General features: G+C 43.4%; 1 protein-coding gene across 1 annotated transcript; it reads left to right on the top strand.

Annotated features, from left to right (window-relative positions):
* The first annotated feature begins 1,787 nt into the window (after nucleotides 1-1,787).
* Nucleotides 1,788-23,200, top strand: LOC111077055 (protein folded gastrulation). Its single transcript, XM_041592675.1, is given in 3 exon segments — nucleotides 1,788-1,932; nucleotides 20,168-22,436; nucleotides 22,438-23,200. Coding segments are annotated over 2 exon segments (2,415 nt in total). The 5' UTR covers nucleotides 1,788-1,932; nucleotides 20,168-20,226; the 3' UTR covers nucleotides 22,643-23,200.
* The last annotated feature ends 671 nt before the right edge of the window (nucleotides 23,201-23,871 follow it).

Genomic DNA, 23,871 nt, shown 5'->3' with positions numbered 1-23,871 from the left:
ATTAAAAGCCAGAGAGATGGAATGAATGAATGAATGTCGATTGCAACAGTCAGAGTCAGAGGCAGGCGACAGTGGCACGAGGGCAGTGCCAGTGGTGGGGGGAATATCTTTTTGGGCGCTAATTTGATTTTTGTTGCCTCTGCGGCGCCACGGAACAACATGCAATATTGCAGCAGCAACAGCGACGGCGGCGGCAATTGTTGCTTTTTTTTTTGACATTTTAAACTTGTTTTTGGCGGCGGCTCACTTTTTTATTTGTATTTTAATGATCTTTCGTTGATTCGTACGTTGATTGCGGGACACGTTTTCACTCACAGACACAGCTACAGTTAAAGCTACATCTACAGAAACATCTACAACTGAAGAGCCCTATTCCCCGAGACACCCATAAAACACCCGACCACTGGTGGGAAGGGGGGGTTTTGGATGAAACTGGAACTGGAATCGAATCTCTCTGGCAGATGGATGCAAATTGCTATTCATATAAACACCTTTTTGATTTCGTATCTAAACTCTAGAGCTCTAGAGTATCTGTATCTGCATGTGCCCTCTGTGTATCTTTTGCCCTTGGAGTAGTGTATCTGTGGAGTACACAGAACTCTGCTTGCGCTGAAAATGTTGGAAATGTCAAACTTGTTTGATTCTCAAATCAGCAGCAGCAAAAGCAACCCATCAGATACATCTCCCCATCTATTGTAGATGTATCTGTTGGATTGAAATAGACATTGCGTGATAGAGAGAGGGGAGGAGCGGGTGAGTGCCTCTGTGATTGGGGCTCGAACGGACGGAGGGAGGTTCACAGAGGGGTTCATGTTCATGTTCTCTCGTCCGCTCATCGAGGCGTAGAATTAAACTGTCAAATTCAACAAATAACTGGATTTGTTACACTGAAATGTTCGAAATACAGCAGTACAGCGAATGGGAACGGGAACGGGAAAACGACAAAAAAAAACTAGAACAAAATCTGAAGCTTAAATGATGCTTTGAGTGCTCGTTGGGTGGGATATTCCATGCCGCTGTCCCAAGAAATGTGAGAGAGTCGAAGAGCAAGCCACTAAAAGAGTGCATTTAGATCTAAAAGTCTTAGAACTAGACCTTATGATACGAAAATATACCATTTCTTGCATAAAGAGTCGATTTTTTATGTCTTAATTTATTTAGTATACACAAAAATTGTCTGTTAAGAGCATCCGGATATTAGTGTAAATTTAAGGTAAAAATCGATCCGAATTCTATAATGAAAATTCCATCCATTCCTTATCCGAAACTGAAGCAACAGAACATGTATCGTAGAAGTACAGTTCCCGAGAATACACAGAACCCTACAATCCATACAGAATACATGTATCGTATATTGCTTATCGTTTAGCAGACCCCCCCGGATGTCATGAGCTTTTGTTTTCGCTGTGAAAATGTGAAATTCTTCTTGGAATTTGGAAGTTTCTTCGATGTTTTCGGTCTCTCAAGGTCGCAATTTTGTTAAGTGCGCCATTTGCCCGTCCGCTTGGTGATAGGCCCCTTCGTTGTACTTCCTCTTGGATACGGGATATGGCACATGCCCCAGTCACCCACTCACCCATTCACCCACTCAACCACTCACCCATTCGCTTTAGTCGTTTTATTCATTTCTATTCTCATTTTTCTCTTATTTTGTTTGGCTTCCTTCCTTCACCTCTTCCCCGATTTATCAGCGCAAAAGTTTCGTTCAACTTAAATTTAATGTTGATTCAACATTTCGTGGCTTTAATTTTGGTTTCTGTATTGTTCTCTTTAATTTTCAGTATCCAGTATCGTATCCCCCGTAAAGGACAGGAAGGACAGGGACAGTGCATCCTGTGCAGCGCTCCCGAAGATACATTTTGAGATAGAGAAAGGTTTTTTCTCTCTGGAATTCATACGTCATTTGGCTTTCATGTGGCCGCCTGATTTAGGGTGAGTACGATACAAATACATCCATGTACATATATCTACTGTATATGGCTATATATTGTTTTATGAAGGATCGTAAAATATGGTTTTGTTAATTAAATAAAAATAGGCAAAGGGTTATTGTTTCCGTTATTAGACAGCCATGTATAATCTATTCTGTTATATAGATGGGACGGTAATGTGGTTTTTAATTAATTTAATTTTCAAGGGTTTTCAATACATGTATTTATTCTCCAAAAGAGGTATTCCTACTAATAGAGTATCCCATCCATCGACCTCTGACTTCTGTTTGTAATTTTCCCCACTTGTGCATATTTTTCCCGCTGATAACTTTTCATGCCATAAATTTCAACCAAAAAAAATGTATAATAAGAAAAAAGGGGAACAATTTCGCGGGGGCGTTGACAAGTTGTTTCACGCTCTCTCTCTGCCCCCGCCCCGCCCATTTCCCCTCTCTTTACCAATCTGCCTTTTTGCCTTTTCGCTTTTTATTTTCCGTTTTAGTTGATTAAAAACAACAACTGTTTACGCTCTTGCTTATTGCCCAGTTGTTGCCCGTTTCTGCTGAAAATGCATTTTCCAGGGCACAAAAAAACGGCTGATGGGGGGATGGGTATCGTATCAGGAGGACTAGAGAGCATTAAAAGGTATATTAGAAGAGGTGACAGAGGGACACCCCTTTCTCTTCATGGGGTACCTTGAATGTGGAAGAACTCCTAGAGGTGACCTCCTCAGGTACTAGCATTTCCTATGTTGTTAAGTACTTGCAATGGGTTACTGTATTTTATATTTCTATGATTTAAGATAATTTCAAGGTTTCTCATGATGACTAACATAATTTAAAAAATTCGTTATGATAATTTTTTTTATGAAAAGGTGGAACAATCTTCAACATTATTTTCTGTGTTCAAGAATAGATTTTATTGTTTCTGTTTCGCATGAAACGTTGATATTTTTTCCAATAAACTCCACTGAAGTTTAGTTAAATATGTGCATATGCATCAATTTTCGTAGAGATTCAATATAAAATAACGCTAAATATCAAATGAAACCTTAGAAAAAAATAAACATTCAATATTTTTTGAAAATTTCTTAAAAACTTACATATAACTGAAATGGTGGGAAATCCCTATCCAATAATAATAAAATATCATTGAAGCTATACCTGTGAAAGTTCAACAAATCTAAGATGTATTTATGATCTATTAATGCAGTTAATCGCATAACGATTCGATTTTCTAAATGGTATAATATATAATAGATCTTATAATGGATCTACCACTATAAGTTCTATAAAAATGAAGAAAATATGGAAGATCCTGTCTTCTCTCTCCTTCAATGGAAGCAATCCCAATTTTGGTTAGAGGGAATCCCCTCTATAGGGTGTTCCTTCATTCGACCAAATCATATGAATCTTAATTGCTGTTGCTTTTGCTGTTGCCAGTTGCCATTCTGCTTCTGCTGTCGATTCCCGATGTAGTTGCCGAATGTTTCTTTATCTCAATGCCCATAAATAATGGGAACTCTCTGTAAAGTTCGATTCGATGTGCATAAAATATATACAACTGCCTGCCAGAGAGTGCTACTAGTGCATATATCGATGCTGTTGCTACTGTGCAAGTGTGTGTGTGTGTATGTGTGTGTATTACCGCACATTGAATAAAAGTTACAAAATCCAAAATTAATGAACTCGTCGATTTGGCAACGGCAGTGGACAGGGGGGCAGGTGGCAGGTGGTAGGAGGCAGGCGGCAGGCGACGACTGCTGCTGCTTCGTGCTTTCGTGGTTCAATAACATTTCAATTGCGTTGACATAATTTTAATTAAATTAAAATCGAAAACAACAGCAACAGCAGAAACAGCAAACACACAATGAATTTCAAGCGGGATACAAATAAGTAAAAAAAACAAAAAAACAAAAACAAAACAACGAATGAATGCTAAAAAACCCGCGTGCGACTTGCTAACGGGGTTAACCAACCAAAAAGCGTTGAAAAGGAGGAATCCCCAGGGATTCGTGAGATTTTCATTTGCCCTCATATCTGCAGGCGTGCAGGCACTGGTTAAAGTATTAATTTTTAGAAATTCTGTATCCCCTTCTGGATCGCCACAGACTCCACAGATTCTATCCCACATATTAAATTGATCATCTACAGATCCTTCACAGTTCCCCCAGACTACACAGCATCCATGGGATGCTCTCTCTCTCTCTCCCTACCTTCTCCCATCAGAACCATCATAAGGTGTCTCTCTGTCTGGCCTCTCACTGTGACAGAGCCTCTCTCTCTCTCTCTGTCTCTCCATCTCTGTCTGTCAACCCGGAAGCGATAACACAGCTGACGGACAGCCTACAATCGGCGGAAGATAACTGCCCCATGACCATGCACCCAAAAACACAATAAAATTTACAATTTAAATAAATAAAATATGTAATAACAAAAAAAGAGACAGACTCTCTCTCTCTCTCTCTCTCGTTTCTCTTTATGTGGAATATGCATATATGTAGCTCTTTCTTCTGTCCCTGCCCCATGCCCCACACATGCCTTTAAGAGCGTAGATTGTGGATGCTTGCGCATTGTGTTTCCATATTTTCACAAAATTGCATTGCTCACAAATCATTGCTCATGCTCGTATGTGTATGTGCATGTGCATGTGCATGTGTATGTGGCCATAAATCATAGTATATATACTAAGTATAGTACTATATACTAAGTGAACAGATTAAACGCTGATTAACGTGCCAGGAAAATGTCTGAGTAAACTATGAGATGAGAGAAGAAAGACTACAGAATCAAGTGGAAAGCAATGGAAATGTCGCGATGTTTAAGATCAATGTTCGGAATACGTATGGATCTTATGTGATCTCTGGAGGGTTAAAGATAGCGTTGAAAGATCTTCAAGTGATTAAAGATTAAACAAGTTCCATGTCTTGCATTGTTTTTGTTCATTTAAAGATTATATTTTGATGAAAATTAATGGATATTATGGATTGAAGAGTTTCAGATCACAAAACTCATTCATATATCGAATAAAGAACGTTCTTTAACTCAAAAAAGAGTTCATTCAAGGGCTGAGAGGATCATTGTTTATTGAAGAATGTTTTCAGAGCTCTTCTATTCATTCATTGAATGGGATTGAAGATGGTTTTTCGTAAGGAGCTCTTCTTCTGCCACAGAATGTACATACGAGTATGTATATATTTCGTACGTGAAGATGTCTCAGATAAAAATGTAGCAAAGCTACTTTATTGAAAGATAAAAGATATGTATATGGTATCGTGTAGAACCCAATTGCTATTATTGTTACAGAGAGATGTCTAGAGATTAAAATCTATTGTGCCATCCTCTTCCCGTTTGTAAGTTTTGGCTCTTTGTCAGGTCAGATAGATAGATAGATAGGCAAATAAATATATACATAGATAGATGAATGGATAAATAAATAAATGTAATGATATGCTTTTTGTTTAAAGAGCTCTATCACTGCTATGATACCCTGGCTGTAACTTCCTAGCTATTTTTCAGGATATGCTCTCTTCCTAATCCAGCTATGCTAAGATCCTCCATTCAGAGGCCTCTAGTAAAGAGGCAACCAAAATCTCATTATTCCATCTTCGAGAGAGATAGAGAGAGAGAGAGAGATTGATGTCCTTGCGCAGAAAAGATTCTCCTTTTCCTGATTGCTTTATAATTGCAAAAGTCACATGTCTGTGGATCTGTGCAACATATCCACTCATTTATTCACTCATTCATTGCGAATATCATGCCAATTCGAATTCCCAGGCTCATGGGATGGGGAATGGGGATCCACTTTGATTAATACCATCATTTGGTCTGCCTTCTTGTCCACTTAATGCAATAGCAATAACAATTATTTATCAATTAAGCTATTACATTTCATTCAATTCAATTCTCGATTCGATTCGATTCGATTTCAATGTGAAATAACCTTCCACATTCCACACGCACATCCCTCCCCTCGATGGGACTGAGACTGGGACTGGGACTCGGACTCATCGTCCGTTTCAGTGAAAATTTATGCGAAAAGTTCAATTGCGTTCAAAATGTCAATAATTTGAGGTTGTTGCGGAGTGGCATGTATTTTGTCTCATGAATTTTGCATGTCACAATTTATTTATTTATTGGAACTACGAAACGCAAACCGCGAGGCGACTTCTGCTCTTGCTCCTCTTCTGTCCTGTTCAATTGAATATCTAGCAAATTGGCTTGGGCATTGTGTGTCACAGACACAGATACAGATACACTAGCACTAACTACACTCTGTGTGTGAGAGAGAGATTGTTTTCACATTTCCATTTCCATCTGCCTCTCTCTTCCATCTGCCGCGTTCAAATGGGAAAACGTGTCAAAGGTGTTGGCAATTTTCGCAGTCAATTGGCATTAATTGAGTGTGAAACACAAAAATATTTTTGTAAATTGTTGCTGTTGCAGTGGTGGGGCGGTGCCACACACACACTGCCGCCTCCCCGTCCCAAGAGGCAGGTTCTGCCTGCTGTTTCTGTTGCTGTTGCTGTTACCGCAAATGCGCCGCGCAATATGCAAATTGATTTGCCGAACAATTCATTTGAAAATGCATTGCATAAGCCGCAAAAGCTGCAGCAAACAGCAACAGAGAAACAGTAGAGACTGAAAACCGATTCAAACCAGACACCAATTGGTGGAAATTGTTTGGGAAAACCCACTTAAAAAAAAAAAAAACTGAATAGGTGGGACAACACAGATCCACAATAATTGGCGAGGATGATAATTTTTGACATTTGTCTCCACTTATGGCCCTCCGCCCCCTTCACCACTTTTCACTAAGAGGGCAATCATTCACTTGGGAGCCCTTTTCGTAAAGCAGATGATAATTTCACTCCATCCCACTCCATATAATCCACTTATCATGCCATATCATTGCAATTCCCATACGAGTATTCCATTCCATTCATTGAAACGAAAGTACTTTGTAGATCCCTCCTTTCAGTTGGGGACTTTGTGAATTGGAGATTAATTAATTCTACACTTGTTGCGCGTCATGCAGCAGCACCTATCGGTTGCTTACACTCCGTTGCGCCATGGAATTCAATACTGTACTTATTCTATTCCCTTACAAATTGTTGTTCATTTGTGTCAAACTTTCATAACATCTCCTTCTTAATCATTCTGATTTATTCGTATCCGAACCTGTTTAGTGGTTTCTCCCGTTGCACTTTACTTTGAGACCGAATAAATTTTTACGAATTTTTATTGAGAAACGATCCATGAACGCGCTTCGAACCGGTTCGAATCCATAAGCACTTGCAATTATCATACAATAAAAGAGAGGAGAAGCCATGCCATGCGATGCAATCTTTGGATGTTTTCATTCATATTCATATTCGTTGGGATTCATTTGCATTCAATTGAGAATACCCCTGTGGGGTGTTTCACGATCTTTCACACTCACAAAACCCGATTCGCAATACGAAAAATATCCAAAAATCATTTCAAAATCTGTTTTCCAATTCCGTTTGCGTTTGACGTCCGAAACAGCAAAAACACCGAAGAAGGTAAGCAGGGAAAAAGCCCAACAAATTAAACAATGAAATGTAGCACAAATGAATAGTATTCGTACGAGTGCCCCCCTCCACCATACCCGTACTGGTACCCGTGCCCGTAGCCGTACCCGTATGTGGAACAAATAAAGAGGTCTCTTATGGCCTTGAATTCAGCGCCAAAAACCGAAATACGAAGCAACGAATGAGATATGTGGAAGTGTGGAAGTGGCCGAGCGGCAGCAACAAATACTTTAATAAATAATAAACAATTGTTTTCTCTCTTTCTTTCTTTCGGGTGTTGAAAAACCTCACAGTTTTCAGTTTTGCTCAAAAACAAAAAATGTACACAAAATAAATACAAAAAATGAATATAAAAAATGTAAATAAAATGCGCGTACAATTGATAAAATAAAAATGCAAATGGCAGAAACATTCGCAGACAAGCGACAAGCGACACATGATGTTGTGTTGTTGCTGCTGGTGCTGTTGCATGTGGCAACAGTATCATAAAACATGAAATTGTATTCCATTTAATTTGCAATGGGATTTCTGGCACGGCACTGCAAGGGGTCCGTCCGGTCACCCTCCAATCGATTAGCATATGCAGTAGGTATGTAGTAGGGCCTCCCCACCCAGCCCCACCCAGCTCCACCTCCAACCCCACCTAATCCACATCCGCAACCATTGGCCATTCCATTCGTTGTTGGCCCAAATCGTATGCATATTTCATAATACCAATTGAAGGCTATTTCAATTAGCTAATTTTGTCCCCTTTTATGGCCCTACCCTGCCCTGCCTACTACTACTACTGCAACAACAACACACGTACAGGCAGTCGGCCTATTTACGGGTTAAGGGGTTGCCTAATGTTTAAATACGGCACGGCAGGGCAGGGAATGGGTCGTGGAGGGGAGGGGAGTGGGATGTTTATCGGTTATGGATAGTCGTGCCTAAAACGAGTATACGTACATATTCGGAGCGTAGTCAGCAGAAGGGTCACCATTCAATGAGCTTAGAGCGGGCAGCAGTAAGGCAAAATTACGATAAATAGTGAAATACTAGTTAGAAATTATTTTATTCATAAATCGAATGTGCATCTCTTATCTATTTTTTCTGAACGTCCTTGATGGAAGTCCATGTATCTTGGCTCAAACTCCGATTCCAGTTAATTTCTAATATTTATGATGTTGGGGGATTCAGGCTAGGGGGCGCTAGACGTACAGGGCCCGGCGGCAGCACTGGCATTTACCGTGACCTGTGCTGCCAACCCAAGGCCACTGTACATACTCCGATATGTAAGGCGGGGCGGCAGTGCAGGGCCAAAACTGTACAACTAATCGTAATATTTCCAGTCGATGTCCGATGTCCGTTGTCCGTTGTCCTATGTTCGATTTGTGTGTGTTGTGGCTTCAGAGCTGATTATTAAATCTACTAATTGGCCTGGCCCGGACGAGACTCGGACACCATTTGTCATTGAGAGTTCAACTCTTGGTTCGGGGACTGGGGATTGGGGGAGGTCTGACAAAAAACAAGGAAGCCCATTGTCTGCCCCACCTTCCAGTTGCAACATGCAATGTCAATGACAGGCGCCCCCGTCGGGGTTCAAGTGCGACGACAATCTTCTTTTTTTTTTCGGTGTCGCCAGCGGACCCTATCGATGCTTATCGGACGGAAAGACCACTACGTTCCGTTCCGTTTCGATCCGTTTCGAATGGGGTCTCTGACTCAGCAGCCGCCAGTGGCCCCTGCAATTAGAAGTTGCTTCGATCCAAAGAGATGCATATCGTTCCGTTCTCCCACTGAAAGGTGAATTATGCTCACTACACTGGCAGACAAGCTACGGAAACAAATTTACAATAAATAATACATTCAAATGGAGACCAAAGCTTAAGTAAATTATAAATATATCTTCTTATTATGCATGGGAATATCTTAGAATCCCACCGAGAGGCAGTAATTGATAAGGCCTGACACCCACAAAGCTTTCACCCACAGTGTTTTCCTTATCGAATGAGTGCCTGCATACATCCTCCAATAATTGCATCCAGCAGATGTACAATATCCATCTTTATTCTGTGTTCTGTATGTTGAAGTGCTTCTTGTTTTCTCCCAGTGTACGGGTGCATGCAAGTAAAGTTTGTTTCACATCCACTTGTTGCTGCTTCTGTTTGCTGCTGCTTGTCTCTGGTCTGTTGTCTCTTGTCTGTTGTCGGCTGTTTGTGCAGTGCATTTTGTGTGTGTCTGTATTTTCTGTTGTCTGTTGTCTGACTATCTATTTGTCTATCCATAGAATTTGGCCAGACAATGGCAGCAGTCGGAGTTTGATAAACCACAGACGGCGGCCAGCGTCAACAGAGAGTCGGTCAGAGACAGAGCTAGAGCCAGAGACAGAGCTGCCAGAGAGAGCCACAAAAAATGCGATCCGATCATGAATGCAGAGATACAGATACATATACATATACAGATACATATCTCGTACATAGTGTAAAGATAGAGATACTTTGTCCAAATCAAACACGGTCGCTGGGTTTCTTGGTCGACGTTCGACGTTCGACATTCGCCGTTGATCTTGTAATTGTATCTCTATCTTTTACCTCGCACCCCCAACCTTTGGGTCTCCCCCCGTTCGATGATGTGTCGACATTGACAGCGTTAATTGAATTGCAAACAACACTCGAAGTCGCAGTCGCAGTCGAAGCCGAAGCGAAAGCTTACCCCGAGGGGGAATCGAAATCGGAATTGGAATCGGAGTGATTATTCGCCATCGGATCGGAGCCCTTCCCCTTCCCCTTTTCCACGCCTGCAGAGTGAAGAATCTACACTCTAGCAATCTAGAGAGTGGTGCCAAGTGGCAGCGAGGTAGCGACGGCGAGTGCGAGTGGGAGTGGGTTCAGGTGTTGACCTAGGTTCTGTTTGGGTCTCTCTCTTTGTTTGCGGCTCAAATTTCGCTTGAGGGGGCGCCCCGCTTGATGATGTTTGCTTTGTGATTTCTTTTCTCTAATTGTTTTTTTTTCTTTGGTTTTTTATTGCTGATAAACACAATCGTTAGATCGATTACTTATTGATATTTGAAGATTTTATGATTTCCTATTATTTGTAATCGCTTTTATGACATTTTCCTTTAATGTTTTTAATTGCATTAAAATGATCTGATCAATTGAAGTAATCGATTAAACATTGATTGTAAAGGCTATTTATCGCCTATCAATATTTTCTGCACTCTTCAATTTCCTAATCGAATTAAAGTCCATTTATTAGCTCTCTTTTTTTGCTTCTCAAATTTTATCTAAGGAATTGCATTTTTCAAATTAATTTCTCAATTTTTGTGTCGATTATAAATGAGTTTTAGTATTTTTTAATTAATTTTTAGCCCGTAATTGGTAATTGGTCTGTGCTTTTTGTGTTTTTTGTTGTTGTTGTTGGCCTCACGGCGGTTTTTATTCATGAATTGCATATCGAATGTTTATCAATATTCATGGATGGATTAATGGATGGTTAGTTTGATTAATGGGTCGATTCTTATTTGCAATTTAAGGTGTTTTTCCAAATTGAATTATTCGTTTATTCGATCGGATGTTGAATATATTTAATCACAATGTATCTATTGGATCTGTTGGATCTGCTGCGACGGCATTCCTTGTGGTTCCAGAACCATCTTATCAGCGTGTTCCCTCACCTTCAGATTCCCACCTACTCAAGACCGTCGCTGCTGCTGCTGCTGCTGTCCCGTGTCCGTGGATCCGTTGCATCATTGCCGTCCGTTATCAGGGGCTTCGCCTTGGCCCTCTGAGGGAGAGAGAGATACAGAGAGAGAGTGGGAGAGCAAATGCATTTCATGGCCAAGTTTGTGTACCTTTTGCCTCTCTCTCTCTCTGTCTGTCTGTCTGTATGTCTGTATGTGGGCCGCTATCAGTACACACAGAGATGCAGATGCTCAGATACTTTTCTCACTTTTGGCGTTCACCTTGCCGATCCTACTGCCGCTGCCGATAACGTCACGACAAGGACGTGACCATCTCTCTCTCTCCCTCTGTAACTGTAACAAGCGTATCTGACAGATACTTTGGTGCTGGTGCTGCTGCTGGTGTGTGCTGCGGTTGTGGCTCAAGGCTAAGGCCAAGACTGTTGGCGGCAGGTAGATATGTAGGCTCTACGGCTGCTACCTGATCGGCCTGCTTCTCACCTTCTCTCCTCTCTTTCGCTCTCTCTGCCTCTTATGTGTGTGTGTGGCAGGATCAACGTGCAACAATGACAGCAAGTGTGGCAAAAGATTTACCGCCAATTCTGCTGGTGTCTGTCAGCCACAGTTCTTGGGCATTGCGTAAGTTGTACGAGTATGTATGTATGTATGTCTGTATGTCTGTATGTATCTTCTCCATGCGCCGCTCTCTGCCGTATCTCTCGTATCTCATCTCTTGCCACTCTAAATGTATCTGTGTATCTGTATCTCCGTGTGTGTCTGCCTGTGCTGTGCTCTCGGGCAATGTTTTGGATGCGATCTCCCTGCCCCGTCTGTCTGCCCCGTCTCTCTGTCTGTCTATTAGTTGATACGAATATTTTCGTGTATTTTCCGTTCAGTCTGTATTCAGATCTTCAGGCATTCAAGTCGCTGCCACATGCGACTGCCACAAAATTCAAAAATTCAAAAATCCAAAAGAAAACTCGCGTAAATCTAGAACTTCTCAGTGTGTCTCTGTCTGTGTTTTGTTTTGTTTTTTTTTTCCACAAGTGAAATGCCGTGAAGTGCCATAAAAGACACATTTTGAAAGAGCAAAATCCCCCGAGGCAAAAGTGAGTTAGCTGAGCAAAAAGATACATTCGACTGCCAGTCGATGGATCCATAACCAGAGGATCAATCCATATCCATCCATCCATTCATCCATCGAGTGCCCTGCGCTTCCTCGGAACCCCCTTCCATGTTTAGTTCAATCGATCCAATAATTTGTGAATGAACTGAACGGCAGGGAACGATGAAGAACAGCAATAACAAATTCGCAATTTGTTTTCTTTAACTTTTCCATTGTTTTGTGGGTGTTTATTTTTCTTCATCGTTCGTGTTCGAACAGCAATAAAAGCAACAATAACAACCATAACATCAAAACCGCGAAAAACAGAGAGAATAATGGCCAAAATATTCCCCTGCCACATGGTCTGGTGGGCAATGCAGATCTACACCAAGATGCGGCATGAACTTCAAGAAGTGGTCAGAAAAGAAATTAAAATCAAGAAATTATCAAGATATGTAGTACCCTACCCCATGGTTTGACGGGGCATATGGATACATGCAACACATGAGATACACTCAAGATACTTAAGAAAACAGAAGCCAGAGGAAGGCTAAGTGTCAATCGTAGCCCTTCCATTCATAATCGCATTCATATATCAGTCTTAGACACGAGTAGGCCCCCCGACTAATCACTGATTATGCAAATCACACGGGGGTATCAATAGGAGAAGCGAGAGAAGGAGAGCAGCAGAGTGGGAGAGTGGGAGAGTAGGAGTAGGGGTGGGAGGGCTTATGGACACTCATGACTCATGGGTGCACCCATTGGTTAGGTGAGAATCTGAATTTGAAATTCCAAAAGAAAATTAATAATTTCTGGCTACAAAAACTCCAAATATGAATATATTTGAATGATATTCGAATGTTTCACATCATTTCAATCAAACGGAATCCATGCTCGTCGTATCCTAGCATTTAAGGTCTTTGATAAAGGATTCCTTAGCCTTTTCGGATACAAAATTGAAGGATAAAAAGGGGATAGTAGTAGAAATCTCAATTTGGATCGTTCAACACTGTTTCTCTGGCTCTGTATCGGGTAAATCTTATCCTGGATACAATATCTAATGATTGACTCAATTTTCTCAAACATAACCGATATAGGGTTATGCCTTTGTTCTTTCCACTTTCAATCAACAGATTGGCAGTGTCATTACAGGGCACTCCATGGAAACTCTACAGCCCATTCTTTTTCTCTGATTCTCTACCCTCCCTCACTTCCTCGCTCTCGCACTCTCTCTTATCACCTTTCCATTCTCTGCCTCTGTTTTGCCCAATTTTTCAGCTGTTTGTCTTTTGGCTGATTTTCATTATTATTGGGGGCTCAAATTTCGTGCCCGGCTTCGAGTTCTGTGGGTATTGGGGCTTTACTGGGGGCTTGGGCACTTGGGGGCCTAAGTGCCAACGAATGTAAATCGAATCGAATCGAATGAATGCCTTTTTTTTATGAATTCGGCACGCGTCTGCGTGCGCATTTCTCAGACGCTCGTTTCAGGTCTTCTGCGTGTCCATGGCCTGTGCCAACAACAGCAGCAGTCAGCAGTCAGTCTGTGGCGGTGATGGTGGCAATACCAGTGGCAGTCAACAGCAACAGTGTGGCATAAACATTGATCCGTTCAGTGATCGTGGATTGTGGGTGCCCCAAATGTTGGGAGAAAAGTGCATTTAGCCGATCCCCATGCCATTTGATTTTCTCATTTGTTTTCGCTTTCTGAGTGGATTTTGCAACTGTGAAATGATTCCAGCACCTGCTGCGATCCCCGCACTCGCCACTTTCCACCATTTATCCGCCTATCCCATTCGTAATTGAAATCTAATTGCGTTTTCTCACGCCTGCTTTTCCCAATATGAGGATTTTTCACACGCATTTCAGTTTCGGTTTGTTTGGAAATCAATTTACAATTTGAATACACAATTTATGATCCATCCATAAGCTCTGGGACTCTTGGGAGACGAGGAAAAGAGGAGTGAGGTGGCATGGCAGATGAAACGACGGAAAAGCGTGAGTGTTTTGCGGGGAAAATTGGCGTGTGAAGTGCCTTCGATGGGGCACGTAGACACCACAGCCAGAGATCATTCACAGAGACAAGAGAGACAGTGGGTGAGGAAGGGAGGGAGGTAGGGAGGGAAATGCTGATTCTAGATAATTCTGTAATTCATTTTGCACACGAGTTTTGCTATTCCCATTATGGCCTTGCCCTGCCCTGCCTTGCAGAGTGTATCACAGGGTATTACCACAGAACAAAGCGCATTGATTGTATCTTTTTCCATGCATGATGTCAGTGGCTGATTTGCAAGATACGGCAAGCAAGGGCAAATATATCAATTATAAATTAGATATAATCGAATGAGGGCCTAGACGGCAGACAGTCGGAGACGTTAACGGTGGTAACGGGGCACCCGTTCAAGTGTCGCCAGCAGCAGGCAGAAACAGGCAGCAGCCGCAGCCGCAGCCGGTTTCGGGCAGGCCGTCTTTTGGCAGCCCGGCCAAGTGTCTCTCTATCTCTGTCTGTCTCTGTCTTGACTGATTTTAAAGCGGCTGTGAGCCACCACAGAGCCACCATTGAAGCCACCACTTGGGCTGCCTCCAAGTCCAGCTTTTGCTTTGCATGTGGCTGCTGTTGCTGCTGTTGCTGCTGCTGTTTCTGTTGCTGCTGCTGTAACTTCTGTTTTTACGAGCATTTCGATTGGTTTCCGTTTTGCATTTTCCTCAGGCCCCACCAAATAAAAACAAGAGCTGAAGGCTAGACGAGCGGATGGCAACGTAGTAGATACTCTTGCCGCACTTTGAATATAGATAATCCAAAAGAAACACAGATAAAAAAAGGTTTTCAATGGAACATTTCGGGATATTAATTGGAAGTGGACTTCTACATTACATATTTATATGTATATATAGACAGGAATCCGATATAAAAGAACTAAGGTATAGATTCTTCCTGAAATGTGCTTCAAGCCTTTGGAATCTACTGATCATAGCAACTGACTAATAATTTTTCGCTTTTTTTGCATACCGAATATATATTCAAAATGGCAATACCCTCTCCAAATGATAGGGTATACTGCGATATATAATATTGGAAAAGAGAAGCGAAGCCAGAAAACTGGTTGACACTGTGAGCGACTGGCCATAACATCGTTGACAAATCAGCAGCAGCAGAAACAGCAGCAACAGCAGCAACAGCAGCAACAGCAGCAACAGCAGCGTCAGCGTCAACGGCAATCCACGTGCGTGGGGGCAATAGGCGACAGCAAGCGTCACAACAACCGTAACAACATTCGAACAAGACCCAAACGATACAAAGATACATTTCGGAATCGGAATTGGAATTGGAATCGGTGCGAAGCAGTCGAGGCTTCGGATTGAATAATTCTTGACCAGAGAGAGACATTGACATAGTCGAATGCATAATGAATCCCCCATTCTAATGGCCCACATTTTGTACACAACTGTAACTCTCTGCTTCCCCCACCCTCTTTTTTTCTCTACCAACAAACCAACAAACATACTTGCAGCTTATTGAACTACTTTGAGCATCGACGTTTGTGCGACGTACGAGTGGAAGGTAATGGCAATTCGAAAATGAATGTCCAGATGTTATCTTTCACTGCCTCCCGCCATCCAAATGGACGCCCGATTGGTTTCTATTATAGATATACCCACATATATGATTTAATATGAACGTATATCTGAGAAATAGAAAATGCGGAAGAAAGGAGGAAGGGGAGGCTGTGTGCAGTTCGATGATGGAAAGATATCCGATGAGATCACAAATGATGCCATGACAACTATCGTACTTATTCAGGGTATGGTGTGGGCTTCAACTGCGAAATGTCTTACCAGTCCTGATGTTTAGAGATATTCAGTAAAAATCGAAAGTTATCGATTAGTGCTCGCTGCACTCAAATCCTTTTTATTGATAGGTTTTTCGATTATTTATTGATCATTTAATTTACAATTGATGGTTAGGATCGATTAGGTGCCCTTTGGTGTACGTACACATCACTGATTAAGGTTATTTTTATTATTTATTTCATCGGCAATCGATAATTTTCGATTGTTATATTAAACAATTGATTAGTTATCGATAAACTTAAGGTGGCATAATCAATTGGGTTTTTTCGGTACTTACTTTTTTGACGAAACTCTGAAACCAAATCGATAAGACGTTTCTGGAAATGGAGAAGCAGACAATGTGTGAATATTTTTGGATGTATACTCGTGCTATATGGAATATTAGGGAATGGGCACAGAATTGGCGGGGAGGGACAGGGACAGGGACATTTGTGAATGCTGATAAGCAAGAACATGGCCAGAAATGGGGATATGCTGAAAAAGCAGGGAGACACTGCAGGAAGGCCACAAAAAACAGGCCAAGAGAGCTACAGAGAGAGAGAGAGAGAACGAGACAGAGAGCAACACGACTCATGTGCACGCACTCGTTTGGTTACGAGTCGTCCAGGCGTCCTCTGTGCGTGTTTGTCAGGATGCGGAATCCGTAATCCAGAATCCAGAATCCAGGCTGCGGGATGCGGGATGCGAAATACGGGGTACGGGATTGAATCATTGAATCGAATTGAATACGTGCGAGCACGAAGCAGCATCAGAGCCAACCAACCCAACCCAACGCGCAATCTCTACGTGTCCTGTGTGTCCTGTGTCCTGTGTGTCCTGTGTGGATGCTGTGTGTCTCCTCCGTGTTGTTATGTATTAGCAAGATGTCAATGTATGTTTGCAAGGAATTATGTAGAAGCATCTCCTCCGATGGACAAACACACTCATGGAACGTCCCAAAAAAATGTGTGTCCATGGCCATTCCATGCCCGCGTTAAAGGCATCAAATGCTGTCCGATTCTGACAAACAAACAAACAAACAGAACAGAACCAGAACGGAACGGAAAAAAACGTCTACGAAAAGAAGAGGAACCTGCGGCTTTCTGATGCCCTATACCCATACCCATACCCATTGCCATTGCCATTGCCATTCGCATCTGTCCTCTCCTCTCATCTGTTGCCCTCAAATCGACATCAGTTGCTGATTTTTAATTAAAAATTTGCGACGTGTGAAGTTGATTTCAATTTGGGCTCCACCAAGCTGACAGATGAACTGATATAGGAACTGAAGCTGGCTCCACTGAATGGAAGAGCTACAGCCATGACATGCCACATGGACATGGAATGGTCCTCCTATTCTATCCTATCCTATCCTATCCTATCCTACTTCTGACCCTCTGACGATGTTCGTGACTGACCAACGGATGCAGAGGCGTGGGCTGTGGCGGGGGCTGAAGCGGGGGCCAGTTGATGGTTCTCGCGTGGCTGAAATAACATTTGATTCCTGGTGACAGTCGCCGCCCCCGGAACAGCGGCAGTCATCACATCACATGAGTTCTTCGTCCTACCGTCTCTCCTGTCTCCCGCCCCACCCAAATGGCGGGCGGCTTCATAAATATAGATTAGCAAATCGAAACAGGAAATGGAACAGCACATTAAACGGGGCGTATAGGGCATACAGGAGAGATGAGAGAGGTGGATGGTGGATGGCTTTGGCAAATGCATTTCGAAGGATGTCAGTGTCAATTCGAGTATCGATTTCAGACCATAGAAATCAATGGAAAGGCTGTGCCTGGCAGACAGTGGATTTTTAACTTTAAAGCGTGGCTTAATTCGTTATTTAACAGGCCGAAAGCGAATGCATTTGAGTGCTCTTTGGGTTATTCGAGGGATTCTTCATGCATTCGCAGGCAGCACTCGTGACCTATAGTCATACAGATTGTAATTCTGTTTGGTTTATCTTCCTCTATTGCCCATATTCTGTTTACCCATTCGATATGACACGCGTAAGCTTTGTTCGTCATATCGTTCATCGGCTGCAATCGAGTGGCAAGTGCATCCAAGCGATGCACCTTCCCCATCCCCCTGCCACCATGCCACATGCACTTCAATTTAGGGCTCTAATACGGGTATCAAAGTCATTGTTATATATACAAATACAGTGTATATGTGTGTATATAAGTACGAGTACCGTTATGGCATTAACCTTATCGGGCAGAAGACACTCGACCAAAAGGTACTTGACATTCACACGCGCACTCACACACGCACTCACTCACACTCACTCGCATTCACGCACTCGCAGGGCAAGAGATTCAATGTGATTTTGAGCAGAGCGCACGGAGTTTCCCTGTAAGAGAAGCAAACGGACAGACGGACGGACGGACGGACGGACGGATGGACAGATGAGCGGACGGATGGATGGACGGACAACGGGTCGTGTCGTCGTGAACGGTTTTTATGACCGATACGCGACCGAGGGAAGGGGCCGGGCAAGGGCTATTAACAAGTAATAATGACGACAACAGCAACAGCCATAAACTTGAGGAGGAGAGTGCAACAGTTGCCAGAGAGTCGCGGTCGCGGTCGCAGCCGCGGCTGTGGTGGTGGTGATGGTGCCACACACTTGAACCCATAAATTCTAAGAACCCGCAGATAACCTACATATATCTGTATAAACACCACACCACACCACACCACACCATAGCTCTTGCCATGTCTGGGCCCCGCCGCCTCGTGTGTAAACATTTGTGCGTGCCCCCCGTCTGAGCGATGTGCTTAAGCAAAGTGCAACAGCAGCAGCAGCAGCAGCCTCATGCCACATGCCACAACAAGCAACAAGTTGCTGCTTATTTTTATTATTGTTGCCCCGTTGATTATGACAACACACATTGCCGCACAGCCACACAGCCGCACCGCTGACTGATCTGCGGAGAAGCCACTATATGTAGTCGTATCTCTCGTTCTCTTTCTCTTTCTCGTTGGGTGTGCAAGAGACTGGCAGCGGAAGGGAGTCGTATGGATGCCACAATCTTTTTGTGTGTGACTCCAAATCGATCCACGGCTGTGGGTACATCTTGGAATACAGTGGCAAGTGGCAGTGGCAGTGGCTGCCATTAAACATTGACAACAAATTGTCGACCTTTCAGTGGGAAGAAAATAAATATGGTTATCGCTAATGAAATCCAATCCATAGAAAAAATGGGACTCTGACTGCCTAAGTGTGACCAAGCCTTATCAAAAATTAAAGGGCTACTGCAATAAGTAAGAGGATCTGTCTTGAGTCTGATTTTGAGGGAATTTATAGAGCATTAAGAAAGGGATTAAATCGCGACATTGGTCATTGTTTTGAGCTAAATACATAAACACTTCCGGAGAAGTTGTTAAAACATCAGAATACTTCTTTGGGTATTTTTTGGGAATATATGGGAATATTTATTCCCAATATAGTTATATGGGAATATTTATATTTATATATTAATATCAATGCAAAATCAAGTCAAAATGATAATGAAACTAAGAGAAATCATTTGAATATGACATTTTAATTGTTAAAATCGTACCGCGTCAAGCAGCAGTTCCCCTCGGTCGCCTAAGTCGGCGTATGGGCTGTTTTTCTGGAAGTAAAAAGCTGCGACTTGGCATCGTTTCTGCCACTGGATGGCATCCTAATAATTGGGGATACATATCCAGAATAGTCTCAGTAGAAATCTGGCTATCTAATCTTCATAGATGGGAAATATTCTGCATTAAATATTAATCTACAAAAATTATTTAAGAAATGTGCCCTAAATTGAATCGAAGAGACTGGAAAATATGAGAAGTAATTCCCCAAATTGTCCCATAGTCCAATGAGAGGAGGGCTCTGGCTCTGAGCTCTGTGTGCGGCCTCTGATAACCGGTATATGTTTCATGCCACACAAAAAGAATGGGCAAGGGCGAAGGGGGGGTTGGGTGATCGTGAAACAGCTGCTTCGCCTCCGAAGCAGAAGTTGCCACAAAAACAAAGAAGATGGGGATGGGGCAAGATGGAGCACATTGGGTGGCAAGTACTAAACGTTCCCTCTCTTTCTCTCCTCTGATTGCAGCGATTGATAGAAGAAAGCAATCCAGGAACTGGAGGATTGGCCATTGGATTGGACTCACGATGGCATCATCGAGATCTGCGAATGGGAGTGGAACTAGAACTAGAGCTGGTTCCAGCCGTTGGCTAATCAACTTCCTGCTGGCAGTGGCCGCCCTGCATCTGGGTGAGGGAGGTGGAGGTGGAGCCCATGCCCTGCCCATCACATCGCGTCCCATCGAGGGCAATGCCCAGCGGATGGCCTGGGACGAGTGGCTGAGCCTGCCGCTGGAGCAGAAGAGCCTCGAGAAGGAGAAGAAGGTGACGGCCAAGTCGATATTCACGCTCCCCTTCCGTCACTGTCCCCCGGGGCATACGCTGTACAACGAGCACTGCATACCGCAGATCAACATCGATCCCGCCGATCTGCTCAAGCAGGAGCTGATCTACGCGAATGCGGGGGCGCCCGGCTCTGGCAGTCCCACGGCCATCATCACGGACTACGACTACAGCGAGGATGGCAGCGAGGAGGTGTCCGGCGATGAGCTCCTCTACGACCTGGAGCCACAGTCACAGCAAACGACTGTAGAGGGCGAGGACCAGGCCCTGCCCAGTGCGGATGCCCCATTGAAGTTTAATATATTCGAAAAGAAGTTTCCCACGGGCCCAGCCACCGGCGGGGAGTCCTCACCAGAAGAGTCGCCCGAGGAGGAGACAGCCAGGCAGCCGCCAATAGATGTGGTCACATCCACCACCACCACCACGCCAAAACCCACAGCCACAGCGACTCCGAATCCCAGTCCGAATCCAAAACCAACTCCCAGCAATCGCATTCCTGGAGGAGGAGCAGCAGGAGGAGATCTCCAGGCTGCCTCCAGCAATGCCTTATCCACGACATCCTCCACCAGCAGCAACATTGACATTGGCAACATTGCGGCCATTGTGGTGCCCGCGGGGGGTCAGATGGTGCCCCAAGATGCCTCCTCATCATCCGTCCTTCTGATGACAAGTTCCCTGACGACTGCCGATTCGAATGCGGATGCAAATGAGAGTGAAAAAACGAATGCGAATGCGAACGGCAATGGAATGGGCAATTTTAAGGTGAATGGCAATGCGGAGGCGGAGGCGGATCTGGCTCAGCTGCTCAAGGTCGATGCATTTCTGCCTGCCTATGAGGGCAGCAGCATCGAGCTGTTGCCGCCGCCACCGCCCTTCAATCATCGCCGTGTGGCGCCGCCGCTAAGCGCCGATCAAGATGATTCAGATGCAAAGCAGGAGATGCTTATGGATATGGATATGGAGGAGGAAACCACCACAGATATTGTGGATGTAGACACTACTGACACAACGGAGACAACCACCACCACCACCACAACTGTTGTAGAGGCGGAGACAACAATGGAGGAGTCATCGTCACCGTCATCATCGTCTCCAGCATCTCCATCTACAGCACAGCATCCGCAAGCGCATCAGAAAGAAGAACCAGAGATAGATGAAGGTGGAAATCGGCTGCTTTTGACAAAATCGAAAGTGCAACCGGTTCAGGTGACAGCAGCAGCGACATCTACAACATCCACACAATCCACGAGCACGACCACGACAATTGCAGCTGAAACCCAAGAAGCTGCCTCGACCGAAGACGACCGGTTTCATTATCAGCAGATCCCCAAAGATGTGGCTGCCACAGAGATCCCCACCACCACTAGCACCACCAGCAGCAGCAGGAGCAACATCTTCAATGGAGAGCACCCTTTGCTGGTGGAGGAGGCGGAGGAGGAGAGTGACAATTTAATGACAAATACCATTGGTGGTGAGATTAATGTTGATGAGGAGCTGCGGAAAATAAACGAGCTGGTAAAGGGCACGCGGCGATTTTTGCAACAGCAGCAGCAAGCATCCAGCAGCAGCAGCACTGCGTCATCATCAACGACTTATGCCACAGAAAGTTCTACAAGTTGGTCAAAGCTCATGCCACAAACAACATCTGAAACATCAACAGAGACAACTGCAACTGCAACAACAGCTGCAACAGAGAGCACTACTAGCAATGTTGCAGAAAGCACCAACACAGCAGCAACATCTACAGCAGCAGCAGCAGCATCAACAACAGCAGCAACATCTACAACAGCAGCAACATCAACAACAGCAGCAACATCACATTTAAGTATTAATACAAATCGTAGCAATAGAAATAGTAAAATAATTAGAGTAGCGCAAGGGGAAGATTATCTTGTGGCAGATGAAACAACGACAGTGGCAACACCAGCAGCAACATCCACAGAAGCAACAGCAACAACAGGCAGCAACACCCAACAGCAGCAGCAGCAGCAGTAAGGATGATGATGAATATACACCATTCTGGTGGCTGCCGAATATTGGTTGGCGCGTCGATCGTCAGGTCGACAGGAATGGCGAGGATCGGGCGCTGTTGTTGCGCTTCTTTAGCACATTTCGAGCGGGCGATGGAGCGATGGCCTCCACGCTGTCACCGCGACGCTAACAGCTAGCATCAGCAGTTGAGAGTTGAGGTAGAAGAGAGAGAACTGTGCTCCCTGTGGCTCTTGTAACTAGCAAGAGAGTCGCCTGGAGAAGCAGTGTTGATCAGCGCCGAGCAGTGTTGAGCAGCGTAGGGTGTAGTGTCGTGTGTCAGCAACAGCGTTTTCAATTTGTGTTGAAGTCTGTCCCCAGTTGTTCGTTCACCCTTACACCAAAACCAATCCACGGATCCCCTTTGGATCCTCCACTTCCCTTGTATTTTCTGTATCCCAGCCCATCCTTTTATTTTTTTAGTCTTTTATTAATGCCAAAATTGCCCCAGACCCCTGAATTTGTAAATAGCAACAACTACACTTGTTTCATTATTATGATCCCTTTTCAATTGGCATTGTTTTTTCTTTAAAGATTTAATTTCCCCCTCCAAATAGTATATGTATATCTCTTTTTTTTTGTGTTACAATATTTAAAAGTGCTGCATGTTTTAAGTTGTTGATTTAATTTTAGTCAGAGGTGTTTTTTTTTTTATTACAATAGTTTTATATGGCACTGCCGCTGCTGCCGCCGCTGCTGCTGTCGTTGTTGCCGTCGCCGTCGCCGCGAAACCTTAGCAATATATAATTGTGATTATTTACGGAATAGAACCCATAGATCTAAGCACCATATAAATGTATTTTGTAAATCCAACGGAGTGGAATGTGTGGAATGGAATCTTTCGATGTATTTTTTTTTTTTATGAATTAATAATATTATTATTGTATTGTATAATCCAGCATTTGTTGTAGCTCTGTCTCTGTGTATATATATTTAATTTTAAAGATGGTGTGTAAGATGCCACCACAAAGATGTATCCGTATCTACTTGCTAGCATTTAAGCGTACTATTTATGCTATCCCCACAACGCACTCTCTCGTATTGTAAACCAAACTAAAAGCTAAACTAAAACCTAAACTAATTGTAGTGCATGTACATAGGAAATAGAGATCTGCCTTCGTTTCGATCGTCTTGCCCACAGGATACAGTCTCTGTATCTCTGTATCTGTGCATCTGTATCTAGCGCCCCGCAAAGGAAGTGTGAAACGAAACGAATGATGTTTTTTTTTTGTCAATTGAAATTCTACCAACAACCAAAGTTCTGAAGAAAAACAAATACGAAAAATGCAAAAAAAAAAAAAATTGCTGGCTTTTCTTTTTCTTTTGTTTTGGGTTTTCTATGATTTAATAGCACGACAATTG

Source organism: Drosophila obscura, unplaced genomic scaffold (assembly GCF_018151105.1).
Source record: "Drosophila obscura isolate BZ-5 IFL unplaced genomic scaffold, ASM1815110v1 contig_185, whole genome shotgun sequence".
Lineage (NCBI taxonomy): Eukaryota > Metazoa > Arthropoda > Insecta > Diptera > Drosophilidae > Drosophila > Drosophila obscura.
This window is presented reverse-complemented; position numbering and strand designations above follow the sequence as displayed.